A 16,497-nucleotide genomic window follows, 5' to 3' on the forward strand; every position below is an offset into this window, starting at 1 on the left:
GAAGCACCCTGAAATGCATGAAAACTGCAAAACACTGTGTAATTTTTTTTTTAATAAATATTGATCTGGTGTCCCTGAAAGTCTGTGTCAATTCTCAACTGAAAATAGTAATAAAGCACTTATAAAAGAACAATTTGATTACAAAAGCCACATGAGGGCCACTTCTTAAAATCATGTGCCAGTGGGAAAGACAAAACAACTGACAGAAACAATCACCACTACAGTCACGTCACTTTCAGTTTGTGGAAGAATAGTTATGGGAGATTTTTTCAAAGCAAAATCCATTCAAGTCTGGTTATTCAGCCATTCTTTCAAAGCCCTCCATATATTTTAAACCTGCTTGTATTTGGCACCCTCTGCTGTTGCTACAAGAACACTTCACGCACACTTAAAACTCTTCTAAATGAAAGGTCAAACGATGTGAAAGCAAGTTTATCAAAAAGATATTTTAACAAATCCCAGTCTCACTGCACTGAATGAGATGGTCAACTTTAAAATAATTAAGTTTGATATGATTTATATTAGTACTTGTAACATTCTATTTAATACGTTTTATATTATTAATATTTGTATAAATGTTATTTAGGGTAAAAATTCATAAAAACAACACATAACAAGAAAACACATCAAAGATTACTTCAGTTCATCTTTTAATTTGCATGTAATGATAACAAATGTACATATTGTCGATTTCGACTCAACAAAAATGCAAGCTACGAGTTACAATGCACAATTCTGTGTGTAAAATGAGCTTGTCAAGAACCATAAAGCCTCTCTAGAGTCTCAGTTAAGTTTGATGGTTGTAATGTGATCTGGTTATTTGTGCGCTTCGAAGGTATAAATGGACATTCTGTTGTTGTTTTTTTCCCAATTTATTTCTTTGCAGCTTGGAAACGCTCGCTGACATTCTCCCAGCTCACAACATTCCAGAGGGCCTTAACGTAGTCCGGTCTAACATTCTTGTACTGAAGATAGTATGCATGCTCCCAGACATCTATCCCAAGTAGTGGGACGAGACCTCAAATTTAAGAAGAAAACAGGGTATATTAAAGTTCAAAGACTTTTATAGTTTTAGACAACTATAAAAACAGCTGATTTCTTTCTCTATGGAGTCTACCAGAATATTGCTTTACCTTTAATGTACACTATGTCACTTTTTTTGTTCAAAATCAATAATTTAATTAATGAGTCAATCAGGGATGTTATTGTGCGAGCAAGACCCAGCGTAAAGCACTTTTTAAACACCTGAATCAGCCATTTACTGCATGAACTACCAGGAACTGTGATGAGTGACACACATGGAAATATATTTAACAGCTATAATTTATTTCTAGTAATACAAAACAGGACGTCTTAACTTATTTTTGGGGAAAATGTAAGGGCGATAACTGTTCTGTAAAGAAAACAACTGTGTTTCCAATACCGATCAATCTCATTCAGTAAATAAAATTCCACTCAAACTTCTACAATAGGAATAGGCAACATAAAATGTTTTTTTGTGTGTTTTGGTAAACTGCACATCATTCTGGCTACACAGATAAAACAACCTAAGAACCATTTATGAATTATATTAATGCTTTTTACGCATTAGAAAATGAAGACTACACAATCTTATCAGCATGATGAATAAATTATATTAACTGGAATAAATTGTAAACAGAAAGGGAGCAGAGAATGTGACCGATCGAGCTTTGCGTGCTCTTTATACGCATAAATGACCTTTTATAAGCAATTTAGCGCCGTAGGCTACATATGATACACACTTTTTTTGCCTACCAGATGCACGTATTACTTTTGCGTATAAAGAGCAAGCCTAATAAAAGCACTCGTGCTATAGGCCTAGATACGCAGTGCCAGGAACGATCGTGAGGCTGTCCATAACTTGGGTCTAGCGCGAGTTTAAGCACGCACAAAACTCCCGTTAAAAATCACAGAAACGTGCGACATGAATCTCTTACATCGAATCTGCACTTTGTTGTTTATGATGGAAGTCAGAAGAATTCAGTCAGCGCACTGAACAAAACTATTCGTTTCAGCGATGACTAATCTGAACGCCTCTGATTGGTCATCACGCTCATAAACTCAACGGAAACGTGTGCGATTGGTTAAAATGCTCAACGCTGCAAAACTGATGGAAATGCCGTAGTCGGATGGATCGAATTAACTGGTCTCCGAATGGAGGCGTTCTCACTACAGATACAGATACATCTTATATTATTCTTGTATGTATTTAACCATGGACAGTGATATGACTGACCTTTACAAAGTTAGATGTATGTGTCAGGATGGCCGAGTGGTCTAAGGCGCCAGACTCAAGGAATATCAACCTTCTCAGTTGTTGAGAATTCTGGTCTCCGAATGGAGGCGTGGGTTCAAATCCCACTTCTGACAAAGAGCTTTTGTAGTGAGAACTTGAATTAATGTAAAGGAAATACATCTTATATTATTTTTGTGTGTATTTAACCATGGACAGTGATATGACTGACCTTAACAAAATAAGATGTTTCTGTCAGGATGGCCGAGTGGTCTAAGGCGCCAGACTCAAGGAAAATCAACCTTCTCAATTGTTAAGAATTCTGGTCTCCGAATGGAGGCGTGGGTTCAAATCCCACTTCTGACAAAGATCTTTTGTAGTGAGAACTTGAATTAATGTAAAGGAAATACATCTTATATTATTTTTGTATGTATTTAACCATGGACAGTGATATGACTGACCTTAACAAAATAAGATGTTTCTGTCAGGATGGCCGAGTGGTCTAAGGCGCCAGACTCAAGGAAAATCAACCTTCTCAGTTGTTAAGAATTCTGGTCTCCGAATGGAGGCGTGGGTTCAAATCCCACTTCTGACAAAGATCTTTTGTAGTGAGAACTTGAATTAATGTAAAGGAAATACATCTTATATTATTTTTGTATGTAACAAAAATACGTTGTAACGTGTAACGTTAAGTATTGTAGTTTAACTAATAGTATCACTTAAACATATTCTATTATATAAATATTTTGAAAAAATTACAATGACTTTCCCAAAACTTCCAAACACCCCCCACCACCATTTTTATTACTGATCTGCATGATTCACGTGGGTCATGATTTTAGGCTGAAATAACCGGAATTCCGGATTAATCCGGAAGAATCACATCCCTGGTCAATACATCAATCCTTCTTCCAAAACGTGTTTTTAAGAAAGGTTGACATGGAGAAGCTAAATGTATAAAGAACAGAGGGGATTTGAATTGTTGTAAAAGCGACGCGGAGATGGCGTTTTCATTACCCAACAGGTGAGTAAGGTATTTTTCTTAATAGATAAATTGCCATATGTAGCTCTCTAACGGAGTTCATTTTAAAGCATTATCTATTGTGAATGTTCATTCATCTGTAGTAGGGGTGGAACGGTACACAGAAGTCACGGTTCGGTTCATACCTCGGTTCAGACATCACGGTTCGGTACGATTTCGGTACAATGGAGGGAAAAGCAAAACAAAATTGCAGAAGGCATTGTATTTTTTAAATAAGTTTTATTAATAAAGGCATAGAACCAGTTTATTTGTAGTGCACTGACAATAGTTTTATATAATTAGTTTATTAATTAAATTGATAAAAAGACAAAAAGACCTTGCAATATGTTTGGTAATTGTACCTGAATTAATTTAAAATTAATTTGCTATATTTCAGATCAATATATTTGTTTTCCTTAATTTTAATTAACATTATTAATTAACAATGTAACATTATTCTCATCTGAATTATAAATAATTGATTTATGTATAAAATAATACTACCATTAATAACACATTCGATTTTCTTTTATAATCAATGTAGAATGTTTAAGATTAGTGCTCCGAGGACGAGAAATGAAAACCAATGCGATGAATGTCCAAAAGATGGGACCCACAGACTGTTTTGAAATGGAGTTGGATAAATATGTTTTGCTTTTAAAACAGTGTGTGTGTGTGTGAGAGAGAGAGAGAGAGAGAGAGAGAGAGAGAGAGAGAGAGAGAGAGAGAGAGAGAGAGAGAGAGAGAGTTTGGTTGGGTGACAGTTGTAGGTTACAGTTTGACAAGAGTTTACAGTGTGACAAAAGCACAATGTTGTGTTTTATTGCGAGTGTACACAAATATAAGTAAACACTTTGCAGGTTTAATGATCTGTGTGAACAAAATGACGGAGTATGTTTTTTATGTTTCCACTGTTCGATCGTGGCCGCGCCTCTCTCTCACACACACACACACACACTCCAGCATTGCAATCTTGACATCGCAGCCTGTTCATTATGTGGTCACACCAAACGCAAATAGAGCGTTAAATTCGCGTCTATCGCGTCTAGTTCGACACTAGTCCAAAGCGAATAGGACGCGCGTATAAGCCAACGTTTGAAGTGAACGCGCGTTCAGAGCTAAGCATTACATTAATTAATTTCCACGCATGTTTTATTTATTTTTATACCGTGTATTCTCCGTGTAAATTCGTGCACCGAACCGTGACGCCCGTACCGTTTCGGTTCGGTACGGATACATGTACCGTTCCACCCCTAATCTGTAGTCACGCAGGGCCCAAGCACAATCAAAACAATGTTCTTCTGCAAAATGCATACGTTTTTTTTTTTTTACCACTAGAGGGCCAAAAATTACATAGTGTACCTTTAAGTAACATATACAACTGTTATATATAGGGATATCCACCACATTTTTAATGTAGGAGCAGTCGCAGCCATTTGTAAATTGAATGTGCCTGGCTTCCTGTGTCACATGCTTCCAATTATTTTAGCTGTACAAAACAGTTTGTGCTGCTTTATACAGCAAAATGGAATTGCTTACCATACTATTTTAATGTATTGTTGTAAAATACACTGGTTTGTAGTGCAAATAGTTTTATCATTTACTGCACTTTGATATTCTTCTAGTTATTTACCTATAGCAGCTAATGAATCGGAAGTGTCACACATTCACAGAAAACAGCTTACTTCCGAGTTGAAAAATAAGGTGGATATGGTCGACTGTCGTGAATAAATTTGGAGCATTTTATGTGTATACACTGAGGGTCTTGTTAAGAGTGTATGGAAAAAATAGTGTCAACTCTAGAGATTCATACCTTACCAAAATAGATCTATTCTCTACCGTTCCTTAAGGAATATTTACCTGTAGTGCCCTGCAAAGGGTCTTGGTTAGGACAAGCAGCAATTCTCAGTCTTCCACTGTCTTTATTAAAGCCCAGCCAGCCCCAGCCTGAGCCCTGAACGGCCACTGTGGCAGCTGACATCCTCTCCTTCATCTTCTGAAATGAACCAAAGTCACGCTTAATGGCCTCCAACAGCTCACCTGTAATACGAAAGAAACAAAGGCTTTTCATATACAACTATACTTCATAATAAATGACAAGAAATAGCAGTATGAATACAAGTTCATCATGTTTGACATCCATTCACGTGTACACATGCACATTAAGACAGTTGTCCATGGTAAGCTGATTGAAATCTCTCACCCTGTGGTTCTCCTCCACCATTCGGGGACAGATTTGTCCAGAATATGGTATGATTAATATGACCACCACCGTTAAATTTCAATGCAGGCTGAAGGGAGACTTGGGTCGTCACATCACCTGTAACAGCAAGAGCAAACCTGAAGACTTGTTATATGAAATGAAGACAATTCGAAGTCATTTGAACGTAGTAAATGTAAACATTTTTTCCACTGAACCATTTATGAAAACTAAATTGGCCTACTTTGTAAGTGAACCTCAAGTTGTCTGAGGAAATGAGGTGTATAAAGCAGTGTAATTGTAGTATTATTGGTATACTATTAAGATTTTGAATTAGCTTTTGTTTTTATATTTACATTTTAGCTTTTATATTTATAGTTTTTTTTTTTAAAGTTTAGATATTTTATAGTAATTTTTTTCATCTAATATTTTATTTTATTTCAGCTTTATTTCAATTAAAGGTGCTATATGTAGTTTTTAGCGGCCTTTAGCGGAGATTGCAACAAGAGCGCTCGTGCTCGTGTGCGTGCTCGAACTCAAGAGCGAGCACTCACTACCGGCCACACTGAGACTTTCAACATCACGGAGAAAGCATCACACAACATGCTGGAAACTCATGTAAACTCCCACTGCAACGTTACAATAATAGGCTACTTTTATCAGCTTGACGTTGAACTAATGCTCCATGCTCGTACCATGATTACGTTACATTGACTGCATTTAGCCGACATGTGGTGTATCTAGCACAAGGCATTTCACTAACTATTCGTGTATCTAAAACAAAGCGGAGGTCTCTCCATAATTTAAACGCTCTGCCGATGTTGATCCGTGTTTTCGTCCTGAGTCGATCCGATTGACGTTTGGCCTGACGAGCTTCAGCAGATAAAACTTTTTTCTTGTGGAGTTTGTGTTGGAGTCCGTGTTGTGCTGGAGGCAGGTCGTTTTTGGGTGTTATCAGACTCCATGTCGTTAGCTGCAGTGCCGTCGCATAGACTGTATATAAAAAGGAGAAAGGCTCGGGAGCGCGCATGCACGTCACATCCGATGGATTTCGCAGAAAATCCAACCCGGAGACTTCACATAGAAATAGGAATACTGGCCTACAGAGGTAATAGCAAAACCCGACAAGTGGATCATTGTAATGTGTGATTACAACCCCTTCACACACAGGCAATAAAAAAATGGATTCATTTTAGAAGAAAAGTTACACATAGCACCTTTAAAGAGATTTTTAATAGTTTTAGTTAAAGCTGCAGTCCGTAGTTTTTCCTGTTGCCATCTCTGTTCAAAATCTGCAATTGCAGTTATTCGCGGAATGATCAACTTTACGTGGGTTGTGCCTCGGCACGGTACAGCGCGGATGAATCCAATGTTTTGAGGAGAGTGTGCAGCTGTCAGTCACCGCTCCGGTCTGAATACTGTCATTCAGAATCACAGATTCTACATTTTGGATGTATGACCAGCATAAGGAATTTCACCGGAAAATGTCATCTGAACAAGTAAGTATGTCCACTTTTGTTCTGAACAACTAAGGGAAAAAAAGCATTGCAGTAAATCGCGCTGATTAAATCGAACGATCGCTTATTATCATATCACGTCAAACCGTGCAAATTATACTTTGTTCTCAAATTGCTAATGGTACAACATCAGCATTGCGTGACTACTTAGTGCCCTTCCGATATTTATCCTTGTTTTCGCATGGGCTCTGCAGTCTCTTTTTTTCTGTAGCCTCTCCGAAGTCCAAAGTCTTTTGCATTTTACAACGGGTAAATCTCCAGTTGTCACCGGTGATTGTCGTTTGAACCTTTCTGGAACCGCCATCAAATTAATAAGTTTAATTATATCAAATGCTGTGAGAAAAGGCTATAAATCTCCACCTCCAACATCCTCACATGCAATATAGCCTACTAGCCGAGACTCCTTTATGCATACAGATGTGACGTAATGATGCAAAGACATGCTCGAATTTCCCGTGGAAATCCACCAGTACCACTGGAATTAAAAACATTATTACAAGCTTACCATTTTGAATCGAGCTAAGGCAAACAGATAGATTTGAACACTGGCTGGTTATGTACTTGCTCAATTTATTTTGGATAATTTTTAACCCAAAAAAGTTACAGACTGCAGCTTTAACAATAATAATATTTTAATTCAGGAACTTTATTTAGGATGGGCTTTTTTCTGATCATCTTTGAGTGACATTTCTTACAATGGCCAGCAACTGAAGAACCAATATCGGGCCCATTTATGATAAAAGCAATAGCATTTGTACTTACCCTTGGCCAGTGCCTCTTGATATTTCTCCTCAGTGACATTGAGGTTGTTGACATATGTTGCATGGTGCTTGCTGTGGTGCAGCTGCATGATCTCAGCACAGATGTGAGGCTCAAGTGCACCATAGTCATACGGGAGGTCAGGGAGTGTGTGCTTCTGTCTAGAGGACACAGCACCCAAAATAGGGTTCAAGGTGGCAGCGCACCTAGAATGAATAGTAATAAAGAAAAACTATTAAATATTTGTCTATATGAGGGATGCAAGTATTGCAACAACTTGGCAGGGTAACAGTCAAAAAGGTTGGATTACTGTGATGAGTTGAGTTCACACTGGATTGTTGCTACATGGCAGCAGTCAGGTGACCAGAGCAGAGGTTTTTGAAATAGGGTACATTGATTTACAAAATTCGTTTTTAGAGTGCTCAAAACTTTGATGAAATAAGTCTGTATGATTTCAGGCTTAGTATTTCCCTCACAGGATACAAATGAGTCCTTACACACAAAAAATATATATTTTAAAGAGATCATCAAATGTGGAATAATAAAAAAAAAAAACTCAGGTTCAGAGTACTTTGCCAAACTAATAATATATAAATATATATATATATATATATATATATATATATATATATATATTTGAGTGCCTTCTGATAAAGTTCATTACGACTGACAAAACAGTTAAGTTATAGAGCTAGATTTTATTTTAAGTTCAAATCAAATCTAGCTCTACACAAAATTAATGGATTAGATATTTATAACAAGCAAAACTGTTGTTTGGCAGCCGATAATACACGTACACAACTCTAAATCAACTAATATCAGACTATGAAAAATAAATGATCTAACGTTACCACATCACTGATTAAAACTGCACTCGTAATGTCAGTTACGCAACTAATAGTATGATGCTGTTAGCTTGGTCGCTCTACCAAACACATAAAAGTGCGCCGTTTATTGATACAGCTGATTTAATAACACCGATTATTCAGTTAGCTGCACAGACATACGAGAGCTGATTCAGACTTAACTAAGCTTTACCTGCGGGCATATCCGACTCTGCACAGCATACTCCAGTTCGTCATATAACGCCACATGCACTGAACATCAACAGTCCTAAACTCGCTCCATTACAACCTGCCTGCCCTTGAAATTCAACTTCAACTTGGACTAGAGCGTACCATTATATCAAAATAGGGGTCAGACGCAAAAGTGTTAATTTTTTCTTTGGTTATGGGCTGAAAGGTAAAGATTTTTACATGTCATATATTAGACGAGGCTGTTTAAAAGATTTATTTCGTTCAGTTGAGATATGCAAATTGTATTGTGTAAGTTAAAGAGGATGCAAAAACCGTGCACCCCCTGTGCCAATAGGTATAATTCAGCCAGTCATTCTAGGCCTTACTTTGCAGTGAGTTGTAGTCAGTAAAATAAATGGTTTCATTTAAGAACATAATGCATGGTTAATGACGATTGTAAAAAAAAATAATGATATCCCTCATTTAATCCAAGTAATTGAGCAATATGGATTAATATCAAAATAACAGTGCAAGAGCAAACCAACTGTGGATTAATAATTACTCAAGCCTTTGTATGACGAAGGAATCTATTGTTTCCTCATATAAGTAATGAAAAACATATATGCACTGGCTCATACATGTATCTGGTTGGTAAACGTCAACGTAAAGTTAACATTAAAATGCCAGTGTTGCCAGATCCTGCGAGATAAACACGCAAAATGGTCTGAAAAACAAATCTAAAATGAGCGACCTCTTTGGGAAGCACAAACTAAACTGGGCGAAAGGAAGGCGCAAACTAAAGTAATTAATAATGTCATGTCAAATGTCATTACTTCATTTTGTTATATATGTGGTGGCCCGAACATGATGATGTGGGTATACTTGCGACTCACTTTATGTGTTACGGTGTCAAGCACAGTTTTTTTATTTTATCATGCACTAATAAGCAATTATATATATATATATATATATATATATATATATATATATATATATATATATATATATATATATATATATATATATATATATAAATTAATGAAGTTTGTATATACTTATACACACGTTTGTGTATACTTGTCACATTTAACTAACTAAAATGATAGATAGAGATTTCTCACTGACTACAACTGCAACATGGCAACAACAACACTGTATGGTAACGTGCTCCTCCCCCTCGGCGCTCGCGCGAACACACTGATGCTGTGCGGCTGAACAACATCGCGCACACGCTGGTCATGGCGGACGGGTTCCACTCCGTTTAAATAAAAATCGTAGCTGCCCCCTTTCCGAGAAACATATAAGTCAACATAAGCGCTTAAGATCTCTTATTGGAAAACAATACGCGTCATTCTGGTCGAAGTGAATTGGGTCTGGTAAGTGTTAAGAGTTTTTATTTTGTTATTCGAGATAAAGTGCTGCTTCTCGGAGAGGGAGAGTCTCTTCCTTCTCCGCCATTTTGTGACAGCGAAACTGTTACAAGAAGGCGCCGGCACATTTTTATTCCTCCGCGGCCTTTCACGGTAATTTAGTGACTTTATTTTTTAGAAAAACATGCATTATCGGCAACTTAAGCTTCACATTTCCCCCGACAGTAACGTGCATCGTGATACTATCAGATTGGCGCGATTGTTTGCAGCGCACAGCGTTTAGCGTATGTAACGTTAACACTCTTTAAACTGGCGAACTCCTTTTCCATGAACAAGGTTTTTGTTTTTTTGACACAATGATAAGCTATATTCGTTGGAGGCCGATCAGATTACTTTGCTGTTTCGCTTATATATATAAAAAAAATAAACGTGGAAAAGGTGCAAGAAATGCTTTAGCAGTAAACCCGATTAATGGAGCAGTTTCGTTTTTCCAACCGAACAACTAATTTTCTCCATTTGCACTGAGTTTTTACGATCATTATTTTTTTAATACATTAGTGCGAATGCTTGATTTAAAGCGCATTTTATTATTGCAATTGTAGCATTCTATAAAAACGAGATAATCGCTCGCCTTCGTGGCCTATATTTGTAATTGAACATGTGTAGGCGTGTGAAATCCACGCAACTGCCTTTAGACCATTGCTGCATAGTGTTGCTTGAAAAACCTGTGTATCTTTGAGTTGTTTCACCGAATGCTTGATTTGTGTGCTTCACAGGGATCAGAATGACCAATGAAGAACCTCTCCCGAAGAAGGTGAGCCCATTGTCGCAGTCTAATCTGATTATATGAATCTCTTACCGCCAACAAGATCCCTTTATAAATCTTCATTCTTTATTTATTGTCCTTGCAGGTTCGCCTTAGTGAATCTGACATGAAGACCCTGACCCGAGAGGAGCTCTGTACTAGGTGTGTAACCATTCTGGTGTGCAATAATCTCTTAGGGTATATGTATGTGGAAGCTTTCCTGATTGCAAAGCTGATTTGTTTTGTTCCTGGTTTAGGTGGAAGCAGCATGAAGCTTATGTCCAGATGCTTGAGGCGAAATATGCTGACTTAAACTGTAAGTTTGCACATCCCAGATGTTCTGAATTATTAATAGTCTTAGTAGTGGTTTACTCATTCTAAGAGTATTCCGTCTTTGTGTTATGTTATATTTCTGTTGTGCAGAAAATAAAATGTTGATAACTAATGCACCTATTTAATGTTGAAATGTTTGCAGCCAATGATGTGACAGGCCTGAAAGAGTCTGAGGAGAAGTTGAAGCAGCAACAGCAGGAATCTGCACGCAGGGAGAACATTCTGGTCATGAGGCTTGCTACTAAAGAGCAGGAAATGCAAGATTGTACAGTAAGTGTGTTACTACATCTCCTATTTTACTTCTGCTTCATGGTCAGTTCTTATTGGAGGAAATAGGTCAATTTGCTTGAATGATAATGTGTTTCGGATGGACCGTAGTAGATGCTTCCATTTCCGAAGCATGTGGATGTAGAATTTAAATGAATATAAGTGTAAATATTTTACACGCAGCAGTTGCATTTGTCCTTTGTACTGACTTGTCTGTGAAGCATCACTGGATATTTACCTAAGTAATAGCTGCTGTTGTGTTCTAGTCAAATGTGTTTCCAAATGTTAGTCATACAAATGCTCACTGTAATTAATCAAAGTTGTTGTACGGAAGCAGAAATGAGAATATTGTTTCCAGCATTTCAACATGGGAACAGCAAACAAAAAGGAAAGCAAATTTTGGTTGGGAATGTGGGACCTTTAAGTGCAACTTTCACAGTCAGTTTTGCTAATTTTTACAATCGTTGCAGGCACAAATGATATTAAAAATCGATTTAGTTGTAACATAAATTTTCCTCGCCATGAAAATAGCCACAGAAGCTGGCATAGAGTAATAAAAACTTGTGTAATTATTAACCAAATGTTGTGAATTGTAAAGGTCTGGAGTTTTCAAACCTTACTAGCTTCAGAGCTAACGAGTCCATTTGTTTTATTTTTTTACAGACTGGACATCACTTGTGTTCATTGACGTTGATATTTGTCATTTTTTACATGCTGAGATTCATTCTAATGGTCTCTCTTACCTTGCAGACCCAAATCCAGTACCTGAAGCAAGTCCAGCAACCGAGTGCAGCTCAGCTGAGATCGTCCATGGTGGACCCAGCCATCAACTTATTTTTCCTCAAAATGAAGGCTGAACTGGAACAGACTAAAGACAAACTGGAGCAAGCCCAAAATGAACTGAGTGCCTGGAAATTTACACCTGATAGGTAAACTAAAATAACTCCCCCTCCAAACAAAAAGTCAAGACTTTCCTGATTCAACCCCCACCTTCTCCTCTGCAGGAGTGCAGATAATGGTGGGGGAAGACTGAAATGTTTTGCTCACAACGAGACTCAGACTTTAAAGCCAAAGCTCAGAACAAAAGACATTTTTCTTTCGTATTGCCCTGCTATTACACATACCGTAATGTAAAATCAGAACAAAACACGACAGTTTTGGTCAGGTGACACTTTTGTTTCAGCTCTTTCTCCCCCCCACACCCCTCATGGTACAGAAGCCTGAAGGAATCGGGACTGTTCCTGAAGAGGTGGTCACGTCGGAAACGCCCCCCCTTCCAGCCCCAACAGCCCATGTTAGAAAGCTTCCTGTAACAAAAAAAGGCGGCCTATGAAAGACTTGAGCAAAGCGTTGGCTCTGGAGCTGATTGAACTGTAGTTTAAAGATCACTGATTGAACATTTAAAACATGACATGGCCCTACTAAATGTGTTGCAGAGGAATATGCCCCCATTTAAACTCCATCGTAGACACCTTGAGACTCTGGTTAAGAATCTAGAATGTAACAGGGAGGTGGGAATGTAGTGTGATCCAATGAAATGGGGGAGGAGTTAAGCAATCTTAAGACTTTGGGGGCAGAAGCCTTTATGAAGTAAGACTTTGGGGAAGGAATCAGACTTTCTGATCTGCAAAGACTTTGATATATGTTCATCTCACAGGTGCGACATACGGTACAGTGTCTTAAACCTTCTACTTTTTTGTGTTCTTAATATTATACTTTGTTTTGTTCTGGAAATGCACCTTGCATTTACAGCAGTGTGGTTGAAATGAATTGACCGACTTGGTAATCATTTTAAATTGGCTGTTGCGCTGCTGCAGATGCAAACATAATTGTCCTTTTCAATGTGAATGCAAATGTCCAATGTGTGTTAGAGGAAACTATTCAAGCTGTTCAAATGTCTTGTGTATGATAATTTGTACTTTAACTTGTGCACCTTTCTAATCACTTTTTATTTTGCTTTCACCCAGTGAGGATTTTAATTACTTTGTTTATTTCTCTCGGGTCACGTTTAATTCTTTTGCAGGTATTTTGCTCGGTAGTTATTTTATGGCGAGATTACGGTACATTTTGACTTTATAGCTGCATTTAAAATCTGTGTGATTCAAGAGTAGTTTTAGAGCTTCTACTTTGCTATGAAAACAACTTGGTTAAGGTAATTTACTTTGTTACCAAGTCTTTTGAAATATTGTCTGCTCTAAAGTGGCATTAAATAATTCATCAGAAATTTCATTGGAGGTTAGCAGCAGCACTTTGTCCAGAAAAGATGTTGAACCAGTTTAAGGAAATGGTCCATTTTTACCTCACATTTTATTTGCGCTTAAATGTTAAATGCCAGCAATTGCTATGATGAAATTATTCCAAGTCATTTATTTTGAGGACAGTAGTATTACTAACTACTGTATTTAACACCAAAACATCCTAGTGACCATTGCATTCAAGGTTGAATGGTACTGAATGCATCTCTGTACAGTATATCAATATATCAGTACAGTCTGCTGAGTTTTCAGTAGAAAAGGGTTGCATTTACTTACCCCGAAATAGAAGAGTAAAATATGCTGCTGATTTAAATGACGTGCTCTTGCACATCCAGTTTTGCAGTTATTTTATCTCAATGATAATACAAGAAATTGCATTGCCTACTGTTGGGAAAATGTCAAACATAAGTTTTTACCTGCTGTCATTTAGTATATGACCAGTCACAATAGCATTAAGCCTCAGTTGATGCAATCATTGCCTTGTTGCTCATAGCTGGTTTTAGATTAACAGGTAGGTACCGGTACTAATTTTAACTGAATCTGTGAACATCTCTGCTTTTAGATTTTTTTTTTAATGAATTTGGTTTTGCAACTTGGTCAATGGCCTATTGGAATGCTTCCATGCTAGATGTGTTCAGATGTATTGCACTTGATGGTTAAACTTGATTTGGTCTGATAACTGTTCACTCATCTCTTCCCAGAATTGTTTGAACTGTTACTTGATTTTCTTGTTTGTCGTTGACCGTTTACATGCACACAAGTAAACTGCTTATCAGTCATTGTGCTTGCTTGCACTGTGTTAGCAGTGCATTCTTAAAATGCTTATACATAGGGCATGATTGGTAATTGGCTTTCTCCAGTCTGTTGTTACTTTAGTTGTCTGATCTTTTTCATGTGCACTTTTCCAAAAGCTGGAAGAAACCCTACTTATGCGTTAACATGTCTAAATAAGACACATTCTTTAACAGAAACCCAAGTGTGTTAAACCATGTTTACTAGTTTCAGAATACTGCTTTCTGCAGAACTAAGCCATTTTCTTAGGTGCATGTAAACTCTACTGGTCAACAATATTTACCAGTCTGGTCAATGGAGAGTTTGTTGTAAACTCTTTCTGGTTGGCTAATGTTACCACCCAGTTCATAAAAGCAGTGGCCACTTGTATTTCCCTGTGGCCATGTTCACGATGTGATGTTAGACTTGTTTCCCTTGCAGCCAGACTGGTAAGAAGCTGATGGCGAAATGTCGCATGCTGATCCAGGAGAATCAGGAGTTGGGCAGGCAGCTGTCTCAGGGGCGCATCGCCCAGCTGGAGGCCGAGCTCGCCTTGCAGAAGAAGTACAGCGAAGAGCTCAAGAGCAGCCAAGATGGTGAGCCAAAGCCTTTCTCTGGTCATCCACTCCATTAATGGTTGGTTTTAAACAGACATCGACTTCACTTACTTTATTTTTTTCCTTTGCATTTTATGTGGTCCAGAGCTGAATGACTTCATTATTCAGCTGGATGAGGAGGTGGAGGGCATGCAGAGCACCATTCTGGTTCTTCAGCAGCAGTTGAGGGAGACCAGGCAGCAGATGACTCAGATTAACCAAACCCCAGGCACTTCTACTGGAGCTGGTCCGAGCAGAACTTCCCCTACAACGGCCTCCGAACCTTCCATTCAAAGTGAACCTATGAACACCTCAAGCTCAAATGTGGGGAAAGACTGCGGAAGGGTGTCCAATGGACCCGCCAACGGGAACTCATCTCAGAGGGGAGTGTCTGGTTCCAGTCTGTATAGGGAAGCAAGCAGTGCAGATGAAGATTACCCACCATCGCCCTCTGTCTCCAGCCCCACCCATGGTGGTATGTCAAAACTCTCCAACCACTCAGAAGATGCTGTGAGCCAGAGGGGCGGAGAAGGGTACGTGACTCAGCTAAGTGCAGGCTATGAGAGCGTGGACTCACCTACGGGCAGTGAGACATCAGTGACCCAGCACTCGAATGATACAGACTCCAATGCTGACTCCCATGAGGCCGCTGCTGTCTCCAAAGGCAGCAGGACTGCGGGTACGCGGCACAGCACTCAGAATGGCCTGGACTCATCTGCAGCAACAGTTGCCACCAATGCCTCCACAGGGTCTGTTTTGTAACATTCTTAAAGATTTGTTCATTTTTTTAAGTAACTCATGACAAACAAGAAAGTCACATAAAAAAAACACTTCAGGCCAGTTAGTTCTTGTTTGAGAAATGGTCAACTGCATCATTTTTGTTTTCTACCAAACCTCCCATCATAACCTATTTCAGTGCATTTGCAAGATGCTCAAAGCTGATTACGTTTATATAAAAAAAAGCAACATTGTGTTTGTATATTTGAATTTTTTTTAATGAATGACTTTTAAACCATTTTCCACTGTCAAAGTAATATGAACACTTGGTTCTGTACTGTTCATTTGCTCTCTCGTTAGAACTCTGAAATCATTTAGCTACGTGTGATGTATCGTATCATAAAGCTCAATTAAGTCTTGAAGCTGAAAGTTCAGAGAGTCCTTAGTTTCCTGATGTTGAACTTTTTGTTCCTCTACATGACGAGAGAAGACATTTTTGTTTGACTTGTGTGTAGTTTTTTGAGATGTATCTTGTTAAATTCTGATTTCAATCATTTTCATGTACTGACCAAATATCAATAAAGAATTTTAATATGACTCAAACCTTGCTTTGATT

The 16,497-nt window shown here is 38.1% G+C and overlaps 2 protein-coding genes and 3 non-coding genes across 6 annotated transcripts; 4 read left to right on the forward strand and 1 right to left on the reverse strand.

The window, feature by feature from the left end:
* Window positions 1-637: 637 nt before the first annotated feature.
* On the reverse strand, window positions 638-8,909 carry sod2 (superoxide dismutase 2, mitochondrial). Its single transcript, XM_056240061.1, has 5 exons — window positions 8,790-8,909; window positions 7,755-7,957; window positions 5,479-5,595; window positions 5,136-5,315; window positions 638-1,018 (listed from the first exon to the last, which is right to left on the reverse strand). Exons 1-5 carry the CDS (start codon window positions 8,843-8,845, stop codon window positions 873-875), a joined length of 702 nt encoding a protein of 233 aa, XP_056096036.1. The 5' UTR covers window positions 8,846-8,909; the 3' UTR covers window positions 638-872.
* On the forward strand, window positions 2,280-2,391 carry trnal-caa (transfer RNA leucine (anticodon CAA)). The gene is made up of 2 exons: window positions 2,280-2,317; window positions 2,346-2,391. It is a non-coding gene; the product is annotated as a tRNA-Leu (tRNA).
* trnal-caa (transfer RNA leucine (anticodon CAA)) lies at window positions 2,509-2,620 on the forward strand. Its single transcript has 2 exons — window positions 2,509-2,546; window positions 2,575-2,620. It is a non-coding gene; the product is annotated as a tRNA-Leu (tRNA).
* trnal-caa (transfer RNA leucine (anticodon CAA)) lies at window positions 2,738-2,849 on the forward strand. The gene is made up of 2 exons: window positions 2,738-2,775; window positions 2,804-2,849. It is a non-coding gene; the product is annotated as a tRNA-Leu (tRNA).
* Window positions 8,910-9,963: 1,054 nt separating the features above from the next.
* wtap (WT1 associated protein) lies at window positions 9,964-16,478 on the forward strand. 2 transcript variants are annotated; one of them, XM_056240058.1, is made up of 8 exons: window positions 9,964-10,143; window positions 10,914-10,951; window positions 11,049-11,104; window positions 11,200-11,258; window positions 11,418-11,545; window positions 12,293-12,471; window positions 15,010-15,164; window positions 15,271-16,478. In XM_056240058.1, exons 2-8 carry the CDS (start codon window positions 10,922-10,924, stop codon window positions 15,924-15,926), a joined length of 1,263 nt encoding a protein of 420 aa, XP_056096033.1. In that variant the 5' UTR covers window positions 9,964-10,143; window positions 10,914-10,921; the 3' UTR covers window positions 15,927-16,478. The 2 variants fall into 2 exon arrangements, with proteins under 2 accessions (XP_056096033.1, XP_056096034.1); XM_056240059.1 differs by lacking the exon at window positions 9,964-10,143 and adding an exon at window positions 10,210-10,290.
* Window positions 16,479-16,497: the final 19 nt, after the last annotated feature.

Source organism: Rhinichthys klamathensis, unplaced genomic scaffold, assembly GCF_029890125.1.
Source record: "Rhinichthys klamathensis goyatoka isolate OS25496 unplaced genomic scaffold, OSU_Roscu_1.1 h1tg000579l_1, whole genome shotgun sequence".
Classification (NCBI taxonomy): domain Eukaryota; kingdom Metazoa; phylum Chordata; class Actinopteri; order Cypriniformes; family Leuciscidae; genus Rhinichthys; species Rhinichthys klamathensis.